We start from the raw sequence: 18,986 nt of genomic DNA, 5'->3' as shown, positions 1-18,986 counted from the left end.
ATTGACATTACCATATATTTCTAATATATCTCTCAAAATATATATAGAATAGTTCACCCCAAAATGAAAATTTGCTAAAATTCACTTCAAAATCTCCATCCAAGGCCAAGATAGACGAGTTTATTTTTTTAATCAGAGCAGATTTGGAGAATTTTATCATTGCATCACTTGCTCCACCAATGGATCCTTTGTAGTGAATGGGTGCCATCGGAATGAGAACAGTTGTTAAAAACATCATAATAATCCACACAACTCCAGTCCATCAATTAATTAACATCTTGTGAAGTGAAAATCTGAATCTTTATAAGAAACAAATACATCAAGCCATTTTGCTTCACATCAAAATTCACCAACATATTTGTTTAGAACTGTTTTGGATTGCTTTTGCTTGTAAACCGTTCTTGATCTGTGCATATTTCTCTCCTAATTCGAGGATGAGATGGCTTTTTCACTGGAGAACGCAGTATTATAAATAATTATGAATCTTAATGATGGATGTTATCTTACAAAGCCTGAGCTTCTCACTTGACAAGATGTTAATTGATGGACTGGAGTCATATTGATTGCTTGTGAATTATTGTTTTTATCAGCTGTTTGGACTCTCGTTCTGATGGCACCCATTCACTGCAGAGGATCCATTTGTGAGCAAGTGATGTAATGCTATGCTTTAAATTTTTTTTCAGACAACAATCTAATCTTCATCTTGGACGGCCTGATGGTGAGTAAATTTTCAGCAAATTGTATTTTTTTTTAAGTGAACTATTCCTTTAAATGTTAATCGGGCTACGGAGATTTGCCCTTTGTTTGTAGCTTTTGTCTATAATTTGAGGTGCTGATTTGATGCTCAATATATTCTACCCTGCGCAGAGCTAAATGAGACTTATTGCATGTTAGCACAATTATTTGTGCCGATTATCATTCCCACACACAGCGCCAGCTCATTTCTCTCCAGGCTGTATTTGTCTGTCTAGACCTACTTATTTTAGGTCTACTAGGTCTTCTTCAGTCAGTGTGATGATTTACTCACCAAGCTGTCATCTGTTTAATATGAGACGTCTTCATCAGATGGAATGTACTGTGTTTGGAGTATTTCATCTAATCGAGCCAAACAAGGGCTTTGATTCAGTCTTGAACAATCTCTAAAAGAACACACTTGCTTAAATCCTATACTCAATCACATTCAAATTAAACCTCTCAAGAAATGAATGGGGCAAAACAATTTTAATTCTTCTTTTTTTATTTGTTTCACATGAAATAAATACTTTTTCTAGGGTTATGTATGTACACTTTAAGTAGATTGAGCGAAAAAATACCATGTTAATTTGAAGAAATTTTCCATATTGATTTTTCACAAGTGTTTTACACATATTTTGAAGGATATCTTCAATTTTGTTGTGTATTAGGCATTAAGAAAATATTCAGACAGAGTAATTCTTCTCATTAATCAGTTTATTAATATCTTGGAATTTAACCACAAAATTAGGGATACACCAATATTACAATTCTGTAACATTCAATCAATATCTATAGTTGTTTTCTTGATACAAATAAATTACATTTAATGCAATTCATACTATTGTTTGAATAAATAAAAAATTAAATACAAAAATATTAGAAAGTTAGTTATCACACCATGCAAATTGACTATTGCATAGTGCATAATAGCAATCAGTTACTAAATTATTGAGTATTAGATGACAGCAAATATAATATAATATACATCTTTACAAATGAGCATGCACAATTTAAATATGCTGGTTATCAGTACAGGGGAAAGTTACTTTTAAAAGTAATGAATTACAATATTCTGGTGCTTCCTAAAATATAACTAATGCATTGCATTACTTCTGCATTACTTTTTCTCAACTGGGCTGGGCTTTCTTGTTTGTTTTTAATATAGAAAAGTTATATTTTTGGCAAATTGAACAATAAAAAAAATTAAACACAAATGTAAACTGTGTAAAGTCATTTTTGCTTATTAATATGGAATCATCCAATGTCAGAAGCAAAGATATTGGTTAATAAAATTGGATTAAACACAAAGAAAATTTGCGTTATTTAACATATATAATTATTGCCAATTTGTGTCATATTTTGAGTTTGCATTTCACTGTTTTTATTCTTTTTATTCTTTGTAAATCTGTAAATGCATGTTCACATTTAGTCTATATTCAGTCCTGTGTGTGTGTATTATATGTGTGTAACATTACGTGCTTATATGTGACCCTGGTTTGTTAGGATAGGACAATATTTGGCCGAGATACAACTATTTGAAAATCTGGAATCTGAGGGTGCAAAAAATAAAAGGCGAGAAAATCGCCTTTAAAGGTGTCCAAATTAAGTTCTTAGCAATGTATATTACTATACAAAAATTAAGTTTTAATACATTTATAGTAGGACATTTACAAAATATCTTCATGGAACATGATCTTTACTTAATATCCTAATGATTTTTGGCATAAAAGAAAAATCTATAATTTTGACCCATTCAATGTATTTTTGGCTATTGCTACAAATATACCCCAGCGACTTAAGGTTTTGTGGTCCAGGGTCACATATATCAACATAAACAAAGTATATGTTGTGCTTTAAATCACACACACGTCTCTTTCTGTGTTTTAGGTTCATTAGGTGTCTGAAGACAAGGTTGTGTGAGAAAGTACAACATGTACGATCATGTAACATCATCAGCAGTCAAAACAACAGAGATCAGGACTTTGGATATGAGGAGCGAACCATACAGACAATACCTACACAACTATCTGACTGATTGTGTGGGCATGTTGCCACCATCCATCAACCTCTCTTACATATTTAAGCTCAGGTAAACTTTCCCCAGCTTTTCTTTCCTTTCACCAGTGAAAACATCTCCAGAATGTAAACGTTGGTTCTTCCAGGAGGAGTAAAGAATGAGAGGAACTTGAGGAAAAATACTTGGCGGGCTTTGATATTGGTGTGAAAGCAGACAGAGGGAGAGGGGATTATGGGATAGGAGAGAGGATGGAAGCACTTATGACGTCCCCCCCATCATTCTTCTCACCTGAGAGGACATGGTTCATGAGGTTTCAGATCGGTGAATGTCAGGCGTCAGGGCTGATCTGAGAACAGTTTTGCCAAGGTTGTTGTTTCCAATGGTTCAGGTTTGTGTTAAAATAGTAAGCTCATCCTAGTTCAGCAATAATGGACATCTATCTTTGATCATGTTGCAGTGATTCAAGGCACTTCCTTGAAAACAAAAGGGGGTTGTTTTCTATCAAGACCAGATGGGTTGAGCACTCTCTGGAATGAGAGAAAAAAGCTTTTCTTCCTTCAGGAAAGAGAAAGCTATCCTGTTACGGCCTATTTGGATTTAGATGTTCTGTTTGGTTGGACCACACACAAACCTAAACATCAACACATTTTCACAAAAAGAAACGCGAAAGAGTGAATCTCTGCTCTTCTCTGCCTTTGTTTTGTATAATTCAGTGCTGTCAGTAGCCTTGGTTTCCATGCGGTCGGGATTCAAAGTGAGACTTTGACATCAGCTGTCCGACTGAAAGCGCTCTCACCTTTTTTTGTCTATTCGTCCTTTTTTCCATCCCTTTTCTCCTTTTCTTTCTGTGGCTTTGTAGTGGTTGTTGCGCAAAGGCCAGACATTCCTAAGAGACAAGTAGCCTGGACTTCCAGAGCAGCTCATGCATTGATGCAAACTGTGGGCAGACGCTGAGCTAAAATTAGTTGAGATTTATGGGATGTGTGTTTGTATGTTGAGGAGGTGCCGACACGGAAGATCTTTCACAGATTCTTGCACAAACCCGCAAACATAAACTCGCACACACCTACTTAGTCACAGACGGGAGGCATTAAGACGTAAATAATGAGTTTCACACCATGCGTCAGGGTGAGTGTCCACTAAAACAATCAAACACATACACACCAACTGTGCTCTGATGGTTGTTGATTATTTTTCCTGCCATATGAAGAGACAGCCTAGTCTAGCCCATGCTTTTAAATACAGTCTTGTGCTTTATTTTCCACTCTCAAATCCTCTGCAAACCATCAGCTGAGACTTTTTTTTGTTGTTGGTTGTTTTGTAAATGAGTGCATTTTTACAGTGCTCTGTTAAAATATCACCAAAAAATATATATATATTTTATTTTTTAATGGGATAAATGTTAGCATTTTTCCTTTATTCCTTCTATATGTGATCTATATTTTTGTAATTTATTTTATTGTATTTTTTATTTTATTATAATTTTTATGTTGTTATTTTTATGTAGTAGTGTAGTTTTGGATAACATATGAAAATAAATGTTCTCTTAATTCATTCTACAATATGTGTAATTTATGTTATCCATTTTTAAAATATCTTTTTACACTATTAAAAAAAAAACTAGATTATTTGTATCCCGGTTTCCAGAACAATATTAAGCAGTAAATCAACATATTAGAATAATTTCTGAAGAATCACGTGCCACTGTAGACTGGAGTAATGCTTCTGAAAATGTAGCTTTGCCAACAAAATTACATTTTAAAAAATGTATATTAAGGTAGAAAACGTGTATTTTAATTTGTAGTATTATTTCACAATATTGCTTTTACTATTGTATTTTTGACCAAAAAATGCAGTCTTGGTGAGCAACAGCAACTTCTTTTAAAACATCTTCCCAACCCAAAATTTCAAATAATAGTGTATGTTTATATGAAATGCATGTGTGTGACAGAATTTTATTAGAATAATGTCTATTGTAAAGCATATAGTAAAAGTTGGCATTAGCTATTCATGCTAAAATTATTTTTACACTGATGTATATGAGGGATGTAGCTGTTTTGGAAAAATACATATATATATATATATATATACACACACATATGTATTATAACACACACTTATTTATTTATGTAATTACTTAATTTATTGAATTTTATTTATTTATAGCACTGGTCCTATCCTGGAACAGCTGGTTTGTTGAGTGAGAGGCTTTAAAATTTTATGAGTACTTTGTGTTCTACATTTAATGGAATGAGTGGAGACACACACACACACACGTCTTATTTAGATCGAGACATTTATTAAAAGAAGTGACAATGTTTTGCACTGAGCACAAACAGCACAAGGTTTAATACACCACCTAACTGTGCTCATAACAAACCATACAGACAAACTTCTTTTCCATGCATGCCTATTTAAAAACACTTACACAATACTGCAAATTATTTAAACTGAGAATAACATTAACATTATCAGGACAATCTTATGTCAATGAAGGCACAAATCAAGACAATCGTAAGTCAGAGTTTAAAAATAAAATGTACAAAGTAACAAATAGCCATGGCAACGTACAGAATATAATACAAGATGCATTAAATAACACAATTTAAATATGTAGTATATCCAGTCAAGTTTTCTCAATGAACTATAACAGATATCCTACAGGATAAACATTCTTTTTCCAGTTAATTTCTTATATATATTTCAATGGTTACACTGTACTTCATATAAAACTGCCACATTAGGTTGACAGAAATGCCTTGTAATGTATATCTTAACGCAGATTTTAAAGCTAGACTATTATAGATCACGCTTAACCCACACTAAAAATGCCTCATGCAACCAATGTTTTGAAAGCCTGTGTGAGCAATTTAGGAAATTAAACTAGAGGAACAACTAAAAATGAACAGAATGTAACAAGAAATGGCATAGTATCTTCATTTCATCTTGACATGCCATTGTATGTTGAACAATAAAACAATTGCACATGCACAATATTTACCACTTCCTGACGATTTTACAGTTCGAGACTTGACCTTTTGATTCCCATTTTTTAAGTGAAACCTTTTCAATCTTAATCTTTGTTTTCATAATCTACTGCCTTAAGAATATGTGTCTTTTAACACTCCACCTTGTGAAAAGAATAGTTTGGCATCTCTTTCCTGTCTTTAAAGCCATGTGCTGTTGAAACATGGGTCATTTCTGGACCAGAATTACACCGTAGGTCAAAGCTTGTCTTTCCACACTGTCATGCTTCAGGGAGCTCATATAATTGCCCGTGTGCACTAGCATTGTGTGTGCGTGTCTGTGTGAGAGAGAATGTATGGTATCATAACACTGATACAACCTTTGCCCTTTGACCTTTCCTGTGCTTTGTGTTGCACTAGTTGCTCTCTAGCTGATCTCAGAGATATGTCAAAATTTGCATGGCTCTGTCTCTGTCACAACAGGTTAAAATGAGCTCTGGGATCATGATATCCTCTCAGTGTATTGTTGGTACCCTTTATAACATCTTATTACTTCCCTTACAAAAAAAAGTACCATGGTACAGTGAAGGTAATATCACCACACTTTGATATATACCATAGTACATGCTGAAATAAACATTATACTCCAAGGCAGAGTTATTAGAACTTGGAATTTCATTGTATTTAGAATTTTCACATTTGTTTAATTTAAAAAAAATTTCCCCGTGTTTTAAAAAAAAATTTTTTTAGTTAATTGGTAGTCATTTTATTTTGTATTTTAGGGCTGCCAAAGTTAACTGATATTTTTTTTATATATATATATATAAAATAATAATAAATTAGCATTTTTCCCAACAATACCATGGTAGTACCATGATACATTTAAAAAAAAAAAACATGGTGGTACTCTAGTACCTTTTGGTACTTTTCTGTAAGTGTAGTCAAAACAGTTTACAAAAGATAGCCTAATAAAGACAAAATGCTCTTATTTTTTTGTATAATAACCCTACGTCTTTTCTAATTCTCGAAAACATTCTGTTAAGTCTTAGCATTACTGATGTACTGCTGTGCATGTACATCACTGAAATTGCTGGTATTATACGATACGAATTTATTATACAGATGTTCAAATGGCCTTTATCTAACACTTTTCATAATGCATGAACTGTATCGATGAAACCACTCTCCCATAAACTATGAAATTGCCTTGGTGTTTTCAAAATGTCCAAACCATGAATGACAGATAAATACAGTAACTTAAATAACACAATTCCAGCTGTCATTACGTGCTGCATCTTGGAGAACAGCCGCTTTAAAGTGCTTCCGTTGTTCCCCCTCGACTGTCGAGTCTAAAACGAGAATATCACGAGAAATGCTCATCAACGCGAGTTGGTGAATGGAGATTTGAAATGTCCCGCTTCTCGACCTGTAAACATTTACCCAGCAGCACTGTGATGAGAAGGACAAGCTGGGAATCATTCACTCTTCCAGTCTCTCCGCCTTTTTCTCTAAGTCTAGCCTAGATGGCTGCTGATGTCCAGGGCTTTCTGGTACACCTGGGTAACATCATCCAGATCGCCCAGCAAGGAGAAGCTCCCATTGTCTCCAGGGGAACCAGGAGGGCTGCGGACACCCTTTCCACTGGGAAGGGGTGCCACGGTCTGAAGGCCCCTGAACCCAGCCATCTGCAGCAAGTCTTCGGCCGACAGCGAGCCCCGGATATTGGGTTTCGGAGAGGCGGGCGGCCAGTCCAACCCCATGCTGGAAAGACCCGTCTCCTCGTACAAGATGCTGGAGGGTCTGCTCTGGCTCCGCGAACCATTTGAGTCAGCCTGGGCCTCACCATGGACTGCCACGGCACTGTGTGTAGAATATTTCCCGTTACGCTTCAGTATACCTTTCCTCCCGACAGTCCGTTTGGGTGGGGAGCTATTCGGAGGCTGCACAGTAGCGCCCCCTAACAGTTCGGAGGATTCGCTGTGCTCCGGCGAGGAGTAATACCCAGACTCGCGCTGCTGATTGTTTTTCAGAATGCCTTTCTTTGGTAACATGGACACCATTTTGGCTGGCGAGCCACCCAGGGTGTCTTCTCGCTCTGGACTCGAGCCGGACTCGACGTCTTGGTAGCAAATGGACCGTCTGAGCTCTACTTCGCATAGACTCTGGGATCGCTGGTCTCCACTGGTCGCCCGAGTCTTCAGGATGCTCTTTGGTCTCTTGAGGCCTGGCTTCTCCTCTGCAACACCCCACATCCCACCATCGTTCTCCTTCGTGGACTTTCTCAAACGCCGGGCTGGAGTCAAGGCTGTATTAGTGCCATTGTTAGTGTTACCAGGCTCTGGGCATTGAGCTTTGCCTGGACGGACCTCGGTGCGGTTCTGCCAGTCAATGAAGCGGGCCAGCATGGGTGAGCTGTTCTCCCTTTGCGTTTGGCAGTCGCACACGCTGGTCTTCCAGCCCCAGTTCACCCACCAGTGATTTGCAATGTCCTCAACTGTAGCCCTGCGATCTGGATTAACCATCAACATCCAGCGGATCAAACCACGAGCGTCTGAATGAGATGGAGAGATTTGAACTCGATCAGGTAACTGAGATTTAGGCTTAGATGACTTAGAAATGTCTAGTGAGAAGAGACATACCTGATGACTGTGGCGGTTCTCTGTATTCTCCGTTGCTGATCTGGCGAATGAGTCTTTGGTGGTCTCCTCCATCGAAGGGCATTGTTCCGTACACAAGAGTGTATAGTAATACGCCCAGCGCCCAACTGTCAACCTGTCAAAACAACACCACACTGATAAATTGGTCCACTGGGAGATACAGTTTAGGAAAATGGTTTATGGAACATTTAAAATGAAAATTGCATTTGAAATGCAATGAAAATATCCTTTAAATTTAATAATATTGATTAATTTGCCAGTTTTAGTCAAACTATGATACAGTTTTAAAGTACTATTTTAGTTTATGAGTTACGTGAAATTACACAAAACAAAATATTATATAATACATATTTGTAATATATTAAAAGTTAAGGTGTAAATGTATATCAATTTTTATATTTAAAATATATAATTACAAAATGTATATATTGTATTTTATATAACATTACATTTATATAAATGCAATGTTTAGTGCATTATTAATTTAAATGATGATATTCATAATGTACTAACAATTAATAAAATTAATAAAATTATAAAATACATAATGAAATAAATGAGTATATTACACATTGATTTATTATATTTATATATTATAAAATGTATATTTATATATTTACATTTCTTTATACATTTTTTCAAAAACATATGCCATTTATCTTTTTAGTAATTTTTCATCAACAGTAACTTTTATTTAAAATAGTTAAATTATCAACATGATGATACAATTTTTCACATATTTAACAACTTCACAGACTGGCTAACCTTTGTACTAGTTGAACATGTGCCGGTAAACACTTGCCGACATTTAGCAATAGATTAAAATGTTGTGTTATTTTATTTTCCTGCCTGGGCCACAAAGTCAACTCCACCTATATTTATGAACATTTAATCAAGCTGTCATTGTACACCTAATGTATGAGAACAATAGGTAATCTCACATATATCTGTGCAGTAACAGCCATCATAATTCCTGCTCGTTATTTAATCATTTCTCTTGCCGACCTCGTCTGACCCTGCTGCACCTCTGCTGATTAGCCAAGGGTGCAGGTCAGGAATGAGGAGGTATCGAGGGGAAACAATGGCTGATTACAGCGCAGGAAACGTCCACTCCCCGAGCTCCAGACCTGTCTGACCCTGAGTAGATGTGAAGAGCTCTGTTATTGTTGGCGCAGATCCACTGATCTCTGACCAGCAAGAAGATGAACGCTGCCTTTCCCATGGTCTCCAGTTATGTAAGGATGATTGAGGGACCAGGGGGATCATTGTGAGTGTGTATGATTGAATGTCCAGAGGCTTTTAGAGTCTTGCATGTATCATTGTACAATAAAAACCGGAAAAAGTATGGGAATTTTGATAATATTCCTGTGTTCCAGACAGGCTTAGTGTTTGGCTATTAAATATTAGCAACCATGAAGGGTCTATAAGAATGCTTGATATCCTGAAAATAGCTTTGAGATTAGTCCTCATTCTTTTTGGCAAAGTCTTTGTTTCTCATTGGATTATGGAGGATGTTGGGTACGCTGACTGACTTGGCCTGATTCCTGTGGGGAGTGACTGAGCTTGGATGTGGAATGAGGGGTGGTCTCACCTCCCTCAGATATGAGTGGAAACGCTTTCTCTTTCTCTTTGTTATCTGTGTTTTGTTCTCTCTTATCATTTCGAGACAGGAAGTATGTGATTGTGTTTCCTAGCCCACATTTTTTAAAGAAGGAAAAATGAAGGCCTCTTAAATGGCAATGTAGGGTTGCATAACTGGAGAATATTAGTTCATAACGTACCTCCGGGCCTCTATACGGTCGTCCGTTCACAATCTCAGGGGAGGCGTACAGAGGGCTGCCGCAGAAAGTTTGAAGAAGCTTGTCCTTGTGGTAGAGGTTGGACAAACCAAAATCTGCAATCTGGAAGAAAAAAACTAGTCAGAACAGGCTGATATTGAGTAATAAATCACTCAAGGAAAATCAGGACATACCTTAATGTTACCATTGTCATCCAGGAGGATGTTTTCCAGCTTGAGATCTCGGTGTACTACTCCGTTCTGTAAGACATCATCAAAGCCATAGTTTTTAGATCAACTTACAGACATCATAGGAACATCACTTTTTATGCTGCCACCTAGTTTTGTCATATTTGATGTCCTACAAAACACTGTAATGATCAATAAATACACTGTTATTCTTTAAAGACAGCAATATTTTATGGAAGGGAAAAGTGACATTTCCCTTCATCCACTGTCAAATGGCCTGATCTGTGTATCTCCTCCCTCCTTTCCGGGACGATCTCCTTGGAATCCCCCAGCTGAGTTGATGACATCATCAGCCCAGCTGTATAGAAACAAAGGCCAAGCCCAGGCTGAATTCCCCCAGGGCGTTTCATTTTCCAGCTGACACGGCCCCGGGTACCGGCTGACCCTTTGTACTGATCCAGGAACGGGATATTCTGCTTTAATCCTACCCTTAATCTTTATAAAACTAGAAAAATATGCTCTAAAATGTGAAATAAAAGGGAAAACAATGAATAAATATGTGCTGGATCAATGCGAAAAGTCAATTTGAAGTATATCTCATTCGGAAAGTGGGAAAAATGGGAGATGAGGAGGAGGGGTTTGGCACCAGGACAGAAGAGCACAGCTGCTCTCTGGCTCCACAACCTTTCACATCGAGACGTTCTTGGAAGTTTATCCTTCTCATATCATGTCAAGTCCTCCTTCATGTAGTAAATCATTTTATTGGCTGCACGTGAACATTGCACAGATCACAGATGTCAGTTGTTTAGTTTGAGAGGCTTTAAGGTACGAGACGCTGTGCTATAATGTAATTGTATTCATGGTTAAAGGCTAAAGCACCTTAGCTGCATAAGGTTAAAGGCAAGAAATGCAATAGAGCCTATTTTTACAATATTCCAGCTGAAAACCAGTTTAAGTTAGTTTGCCTGGTTAAAGCTAGTCCCCAAACCTGCCCAAATTGGTCTGGCTAGGCTGGCCAAGCTAATGTTTAGCAGCTCTATTCCTCTAAAACCAACCAAAAAAAAACAGCTTAGACCAGATAAGACCGCAAACTGGCTTTGTTTTTTTCTTTTTTCTTTCGCCAAACAGTTATTACATAAGTATAAAGGACACTTTTTTTAAAATAATAATTTAAGTAAAAATTTAAAACTAAAATTTACTTTTGTGTCCAAATACACTAAATGGAGAATATAAGATTTACAGTATCATCTGATTATCATCCACGGCTGAAACTAGTTGTTTTATTATTTCTTGCTCTTCCATAATACAGAAAACCTTTGTCTTCAGTTTTTCACCTAGTTTGAAAGATCATACATTTTGCATATGCACTTCAGTTTGCTCTCTGCTAACATATCTTCTATATGAATATATAGTCCAACCAAAAATGACACGTCTACTGTCATTTACTCACCCTCATGTAATTTTAAAGCTGTATGACCTTTATGACTTTTTTTAATGGAACACACACACACAAAGTTATTCAGTACTGTTTGTCTATATAATGCAAGTCAATGGGGTCCAAAATAACGCCTTTCATTGTATGGACCAAAAAACCCTCAATTTTCAGAATAATCTTCTTTTGTGTTTCCCAGTAGAAAAGGTCATACAGGTTTAGAATGATATGAAGGTCAGTAAATTAGTTTTTAATTTATCTCACCGCACGGCTCCACCAGCTCCACCCTCACCTTGTGGCAGAAATGAACAGCAGAGACAATCTGTCTGAAGAAGTGTCTGGTCTCTCTTTCGCTGAGCCTTCGGCGCTCGCTGATGTAATCGTACAGCTCGCCCTTACTGGCATATTCCATCACGATCACAATCTTATCCTTATTCTCGAACACTGTGAATAGAAGCAAATGCAACAGCGCTTGATTAGATTACTCAACATCATTGCATTATAGGCCTTTGCTTGTTAAAGCGATATTTCCATTATATCCGGCTCTCTAGCTAAATCTCTCTGTCACTGACTGTTAACAGTTTGGCTCAAGCTTTCGTTGGGCCGTTGCCAGTATGTAGGAGTCAAAATCGCCAGCGAGTCTGGCTTTAGTCAGGGTCATGGCGATTAGGAGCTGTCTTTGCAAGCAAGACCACAACTGTTAACAGGTGTTAAGTGCAGAGAGGAAGCGAGATTTGGTGTACATGATCTTGGATGGTGGCGTAAACATTCCCGTTCTAAGAAAAGGTACATGTTTGCACAACACAGTATTCTTAGTAGCAGCTCTTAGATTAATTGCCATCATTTAAGCCAATCAGAGAAGGGTTTATCTTGCAAATCTCGATGGAAAAAATGGGATCTCAGCAAATCTTTGTTTTTATTTTGCAGGGGAGTGAAGCTGTTGCTCCATTCAGATCCTCCTCCACCTTCTGCTGATACAGCAGGAGCATCTCTATAGTGACCCTTCATTGTTTACCGCCCAGAGGCTGGTTGTCACAGTGATGGTCAGTGGACCAAATAGACAATAAATGTGGGTTTTCTTTGACTCTCTTGGTGTCACTCTTAACAGCATGTGTATTTGGACACCTGCTGACTATCTTGGACTAACCAAGCTTGTTGGAATAACCTTCGAAAACCAGTTAAGTTCACGTTCAAGACATCCAAACCAGTGCTAGAAGCTAGCACTGAGTAATTACCTCTCTCGGCTAATCCGTATTAGACACAGGAGACTGAGCGCTCTCCGTTTTGGCACCGACTCTCAGACCGATCCAGGGTCAGTAATAATGACCCCTGGCTGAGATCGCGGCATGAGTCCACAGCCGTGGCGTCTCCCTCTGTCAGCGTGGAGATAAAGCAGCTTTGTTTTGAGTATCGCTGCATTCGGGGCCTAATTTGGTGGGTTTTTGATTTATGTTCTGAGAGGCAAAGCTACATGCGTGGGACATTTCAAACATGCTGATTGCGGCAGGACTGTAATGACTTCAATGCATTTGCTTCATCTCCATTTGAGAGTTTACACCCCCAACAACGTTGTTGCCTGATCAATACCCTTGGGCTAGCAGGGTGCGGTCAGATTGCATAAATAAAATGTGAGGGCAACTGATCTAAAGATGATTGGATGTTGAGAAAAACTACACGCGGCAGCAAAGGGTGTGGAGTTTACACATGTTGAGAATCAAAGTTGAAGGGGTTTGTAGACTTTTGATGTGTGCTCAGTTTCTGAATACATTAAGTGGAGTTGTGGTGTCTCAGTGACAGTGTTTTACGGCTAGCAGTGAGAAAAAGACCTACCTTCGTATATAGAGATGATGTGTGGATGGCGGAGAGAAGACATGATCTCGATCTCTCTGCGGATGTGCACCATGTCTTGTTCATCTTTAATCTTCTCCTTTCGGATGGATTTAATCGCTACCTGAGAACCAACAAACAAGTAGAATCAACTATGTGAATCCTATTTATAGCACGTTAGCGTTTTGGCAAAGTATTATTAGTGATTCTTTTGATTGGAGAAACTAGAAAATATTGATGGATTCCTGGTTTAGTAGCAATTTTTCAGTTTGATGTATTGATGAAGATGAGGGTCAAAGGTTAAAAAACTCTGATTGATGATATTTGTGTTCCAGTGGCATCCTGGCTCAGGGGTCATAGATCATAGAAACAGAAGAGCCTACTCCCTTTTATGGTGTCAAGAACGTCCTATCTTAGGCGGTCAGGTGACCCACAAATTTGCTGAACTAACAAATCTAGTAGTAGTAGCACTCTTTTTATTTAACCTGCAGAGCAGTTTAATATAGCGGGTTAAAACATGGACTTGGGTTATAACAGTTAACTAAAACTAAAATACCACAAAAAAAGTTTTCATTACATGAATTAAAATAAAATAGAATAAATATTATTATATAATTATATATATTCTTATTTTATTTCAGATAGTTGCTGCGCCAACATTTATAATTTCATTTAGTTTAACTTGAAGTACTAAAATAAACTAAAATCTATATAGACCTATGCAAAAAAAATGACAAAAAAAAGACAAAATTGTAAAAACTAAAATAAAATTGAATTTAAAATATTAACAAAAACTACAATACTGTCTTTTTTATAATAAAAATAACAGCATCTTTAAAATAGTGTGATAAAATACAGTAAAAATAATGTAATATGATATTCTATGGTGATAATATGCTTTAATTATTATGAACTATGTAGATAGTCATTTAAAAGATGCATAAATCATATACATTATTTTATTCCCAATAGAAAGCATTCAACTTTATTTCAGTACTTTTTTTTCTTTTTCTTTTTCAAAGTTCTGAAGAGATGTTTTTTGTAAGCTAAAGGCAATGACGGTCTAGATCTGGACTTTAACGGCTTAACCTTGAGCGAAAATGGGTTTCTGTGAAGGTGAATGGCTTTTTTTTGGGAGAAGGCGCACCACAGGAGTTATTTTTAAACGTCCCATTTACCAGCTCCCAAACAGGCTCTATCACAGAGATGTGTCAGCGCTCAAAGGCCTGCTTTCAAAGAACCTCTTTTTTATTTTTACATATTTTTTTAATAATGCAATGTTATCTCGAGCATAAATGTTTTAGTTTTAGTGGCTAAAGTAATTTACTCAATATCTTAAAGTCTTATGCTTTATATAGAGCTGAGAAGATTTCTGCCTGGCCAAGTCTGAGTGGTCATGAGGAGGGATTAAAGTTGCAGGAAGTTTGCAGCATGTTCCTCCACTGACTCATAAAACACGAAGAAGGGGAAGTGGCGCTGACAGAGCTGACTTCCTGTCCACCCAGTGCAGTTCACAACCCTGCCAACCCAAGCCTTTTAGGGGCAAAATGGTGTTCATGCAATGTATTGTTTTCTTGTCAGATGACATCTACAATGCATGCATTGCATGTTACAGCTTTCAGTTCAGTGACTTCAGTGACTTATGTAAGACTCATAGTACAGCGCTTGTGATAAATGTATTTTTTAATGCGCCACTTGGATATGATCTGTCTGGTTACAGTCTGGTGTTTGTCACTAGGCTGGTGGATGGTTTTAAAAAGGCTTTAAGTTAGAGCCAGAACGAGTGTGATTGCATGTGTTAAGAGCCACTTTAGGACCTCAATGTGATATAATATCTTATCGTCTCAAACTTTACCCTAATTACAGTGAAAGCATAAACTCATTAAAATTGCATCGCAGCAGATGGCCACGCAGGTAATTTTTTGACCTCGCTGAAGGAAGCGTACATGGATGAGCGGTATTGTTACCTAGCCTGTGGCTACAGAGCATTAAGCCAACCTGTGTTTGATGCCTTTGCCAGCTGGCTGTAGGCTTTGCTCTTCTCTAACCCCTGGCTAAAACTGAAGCCTTCTTATTGTCTCCTAGACATAGACCAGCCTATTGTCTGAGCCTCACACAACAGCTGTGTTGTTTTACCTGTCCGCCGTTTAAGGGGGAAAAGGGAGCACCTTTACTCACCGGAGCACTCGTGCGGAACAAAGTTTTGGAAAAATGCATCATAGAAAATTGAACACAATGATGGTGCAAAAAAAGAAAGCCAGTCATTGGCATTTGTTGTTTCTTTGCAACTTCCTCTGCCTTTTCCATCTTTCTATGTCGTAGCGTTACGTTAGTATACGCAGCGTATACTGTCAGTGTCCTTAAAAAAAAGAAATTCAACACAACCCTTGTTGAAAAAATTATTTTAAATAAATGGAGCATGCAATCCATAAACACTAAAATACTGTTTCAATAGTATAGCCATAAGATGTAAACAATATGCTTGTAAAAATTATTTTAGTGTGAAAAAAATGCTTCCAATATCCAATTTTACTTAAAGGGGTCATATGATGTTGCTAAAAAAAACATTATTTTGTGTATTTGGTGTAATGAAATGTGTTTATGCGGTTTAAGGTTAAAAAAAACATAATTTTTTTACATACTGTACATTATTGTTTCTTCTCTATGCCCCGCCTTTCTGAAATGCGTAGATTTTTACAAAGCTCATTGGTCTGAAAAGCAAGGTGTACGCTGATTGGCCAGCTATCCAGTGCGTTAATGTTAACACGGAAATGTTACGCCCCTTACCATACTGTGATGCCGTGTCCCGAGCCGTTTTAGGAGTGTGTTGGCGAGCCTTAACTTTTATAAAGAATATCTCTTTGGGTTTGAGACTTTAGTGTTTGCAACTTTAGGGATCTTATCTATTCACGAACAGCTTGTAACACTCCAAAGAGAAAGGAAAACTTGAAATCGCATTATATGACCCCTTTAATTGCCATTACAATGTAACTCCTAAACCCCTAAAATGACTATAAAAATGCTAAAGAGGCTAAGGCTAAGCCAAGACTACACGATCAAACAGTCAATATATATGTTCTGGTTTAACTCATCCCACAAAGTTATGAATTCTTTCCTTTGCTACTAGCATGAGTCATGCATTCCTTCAGCCATTGGTCCATTCAGACAATGAGCATGGACTGCGACTTCAACATTTTTTCAGTTCGTACTTGCTACTTTATCATCTGCCCCAGTCCACAATGTCTACCTGTCTTTTTTCCATCACCAAACCCCCCATTTAAATAACAAAGCAAATAACTAAAGCTCACTCACATGTGTTGGCAGGGAAAGCTTTTAAATGCATATGCTGGAACATTCTTTACTGGTGCCAAAGTCATCACCATACAAACACTTGAGTTTGTCTGCACCCTTGGTCATCAACACTGAAAACACAAACAGTTGTGTTGGTCTCCACAGAACCACACTGTCTAATGTTTCTGTTTAGTCGGATGGTGTAAATTCTGAGGAAATGCTCGTAAGTGTTTTCCGTTATTAGGTTACCAAGTCCCGGACGTGACTCTGAGAGCATCCTGCGCTCAAGCAGCTGTTGACATCAGGCCACATTTTTCGCCCACAGCTCTGACCCACTAGGTCCATATCTGCCCCACTCAAGATGCAGATCTGTCTCGGGATTAATGCACTGACCTAGTTCCAAAACAGAAGTGGTTTATCCTAGGTTTTCCAACTTATCTTGCTCTACAGATGTTGTGCATTTCTTAGCAATGGTGGCGAGGCCAAAGCGATACGTAAAGGAGCTTAGGTTACTTGCGACATAAACATACCTCTCATGCTTTGAAACCTTTGACCTGCTCAACTTCTAGATGACCTAAATGAGCTGACCCCTGTTACTGAGGGACGGAAGACAGCACTTGCCCTGTGAAATTGTGCATGTAATGATGGCCATTAAGGGCATATTTACTTTCACCAAAGTTTCAAAGGAATGTTTAATTAGGTCAACTGATATCAAGTGAAACCCACACAACATCTCCCATATGAAAGGATAATCACAAACGAGATCTCTTTAATATCTCTGTTCAATCCTGTTCAATCTTGTCTTCTGCTTTTCCATGATCACTCTTAAAAATAAAGTTTTTTTTTAATGACATTCATGGTTCCACAAATAACTTTTAACATCCATGGAACCGTTCAATTTCACAAAAGGATCTTTATAGTGAGATTATTAACATGTTCTTCACACTAACAAAAAATTCTTTGGGGAGGAAAAATGGTTCTTCTGTGGCATCACTGTGAAAATCCCCATTTGGAACCTTTATTTCTAAGAGTGATGGGGAAAAAACACTACATTTAAAAAAAAAACTTCAACACGCAGCTCAGATTTGACAAGATGCAAAACTCAGTTAATTCTTCCAAAATCAAATGAACTGGTTGGTTCATGCAACTCATTTGATGCCTATCTAAGAACTTCATAAGATCTCTTGAGCTTTGAAAGAGCAATTTTTGGGTCATTGCATGTTGGTCAACTCACCGCTCGTCCAGTGTGCCTCTCTATGGCTTTCTTCACTTTTCCATATGTTCCTCTCCCGAGGGTTTCGAGCAGCTCGTAGCGGTGCTTCAGGTTGTGTTTGTGGTGATGTTTCTTCACGCTGGAGCCTCTTCGTACACCAAGAGAGGCTAGCATCTCTCCTCCGGGATAGTCCACCGGTAGAGGCTCACTTTCATTCGTTCCGTTACTCGCTAACTGGGATGATTCCGTCTCCATGGTTTCCTCAGCGATGTGTCCGGATGCTCGATAAATCTTAAAATCGGTGCTCAGCCGAACTCGGTGTTCAGTCGTTAGTTAATCTAATGAATGGGGTCTGGGATTTGCAGGGGGCGTCTGAGAACAGCGACCCGTCAGTCATTCATCGGTGAAGTGCTCGTCTCGCCTCTGGCAGCTCAAATATGCGCGACTCCATGTTTACCCGTCCATCCCACTACCGGCGCGGGTTCCTCCTCCCCTTCTCTTCCCTTTTCTCCAGAGTAAAGACTACAGGAATAAAGAATGCAGCCTGGATGAAGCCGGAGGCGGAGTTATAAGTGCAGGTCTCTCTCTCTCTCCTAATGGAATAATGGCATAATGGCGTAATGGAGAACACATAATTGTATTTTATTAGGTTTGGTCAGTGCTTTCCCTTCATCACACACTCTCAATTATTCTTCAATTTAATGTGCTTTATTGGCATGACGAATAATTGTACATTTCTTGGACTAAAGCATTTCCAGTTGCATGTAATATGCATGTGTTTTGCAGCAATGTATAGTTAAAATGATTACAATATAACAGTAATTCAAAATATGATTCAACTGAGTAGCGCAACAGTATTGCTTATCTCTATTAAAAGCTTGA

At 37.8% G+C, this 18,986-nt stretch overlaps 1 protein-coding gene across 1 annotated transcript; it reads right to left on the bottom strand.

Annotated features, from left to right (window-relative positions):
* Positions 1-6,605: 6,605 nt before the first annotated feature.
* Positions 6,606-18,597, bottom strand: LOC107587153 (NUAK family SNF1-like kinase 1). The gene is made up of 7 exons (XM_016274818.1): positions 18,126-18,597; positions 13,604-13,724; positions 12,066-12,217; positions 10,348-10,413; positions 10,157-10,276; positions 8,358-8,490; positions 6,606-8,269 (listed from the first exon to the last, which is right to left on the bottom strand). Exons 1-7 carry the CDS (start codon positions 18,357-18,359, stop codon positions 7,233-7,235), a joined length of 1,863 nt encoding a protein of 620 aa, XP_016130304.1. The 5' UTR covers positions 18,360-18,597; the 3' UTR covers positions 6,606-7,232.
* Between the last annotated feature and the right edge of the window lie 389 nt (positions 18,598-18,986).

Source organism: Sinocyclocheilus grahami, unplaced genomic scaffold, assembly GCF_001515645.1.
Source record: "Sinocyclocheilus grahami isolate Dianchi unplaced genomic scaffold, SAMN03320097.WGS_v1.1 scaffold90.1, whole genome shotgun sequence".
Classification (NCBI taxonomy): domain Eukaryota; kingdom Metazoa; phylum Chordata; class Actinopteri; order Cypriniformes; family Cyprinidae; genus Sinocyclocheilus; species Sinocyclocheilus grahami.
Note: the sequence above shows the minus strand (reverse complement) of the source record. Positions and strands in the feature narration are given on the sequence as shown.

What these genes read in the sequence shown, in the direction of transcription:
- LOC107587153 (XM_016274818.1), bottom strand. Translation starts at nt 18,359, where the DNA reads ATGGAGACGGAATCATCCCAGTTAGCGAGTAACGGAACGAATGAAAGT. An exon ending in ATGACAATGGTAACATTAAG is followed by an intron (nt 10,277 to 10,347) that starts GTATGTCCTGAT and finishes TTTTTCTTCCAG; the next exon opens with ATTGCAGATTTTGGTTTGTC. An exon ending in GACCGTATAGAGGCCCGGAG is followed by an intron (nt 8,491 to 10,156) that starts GTACGTTATGAA and finishes TTGTTTTGACAG; the next exon opens with GTTGACAGTTGGGCGCTGGG.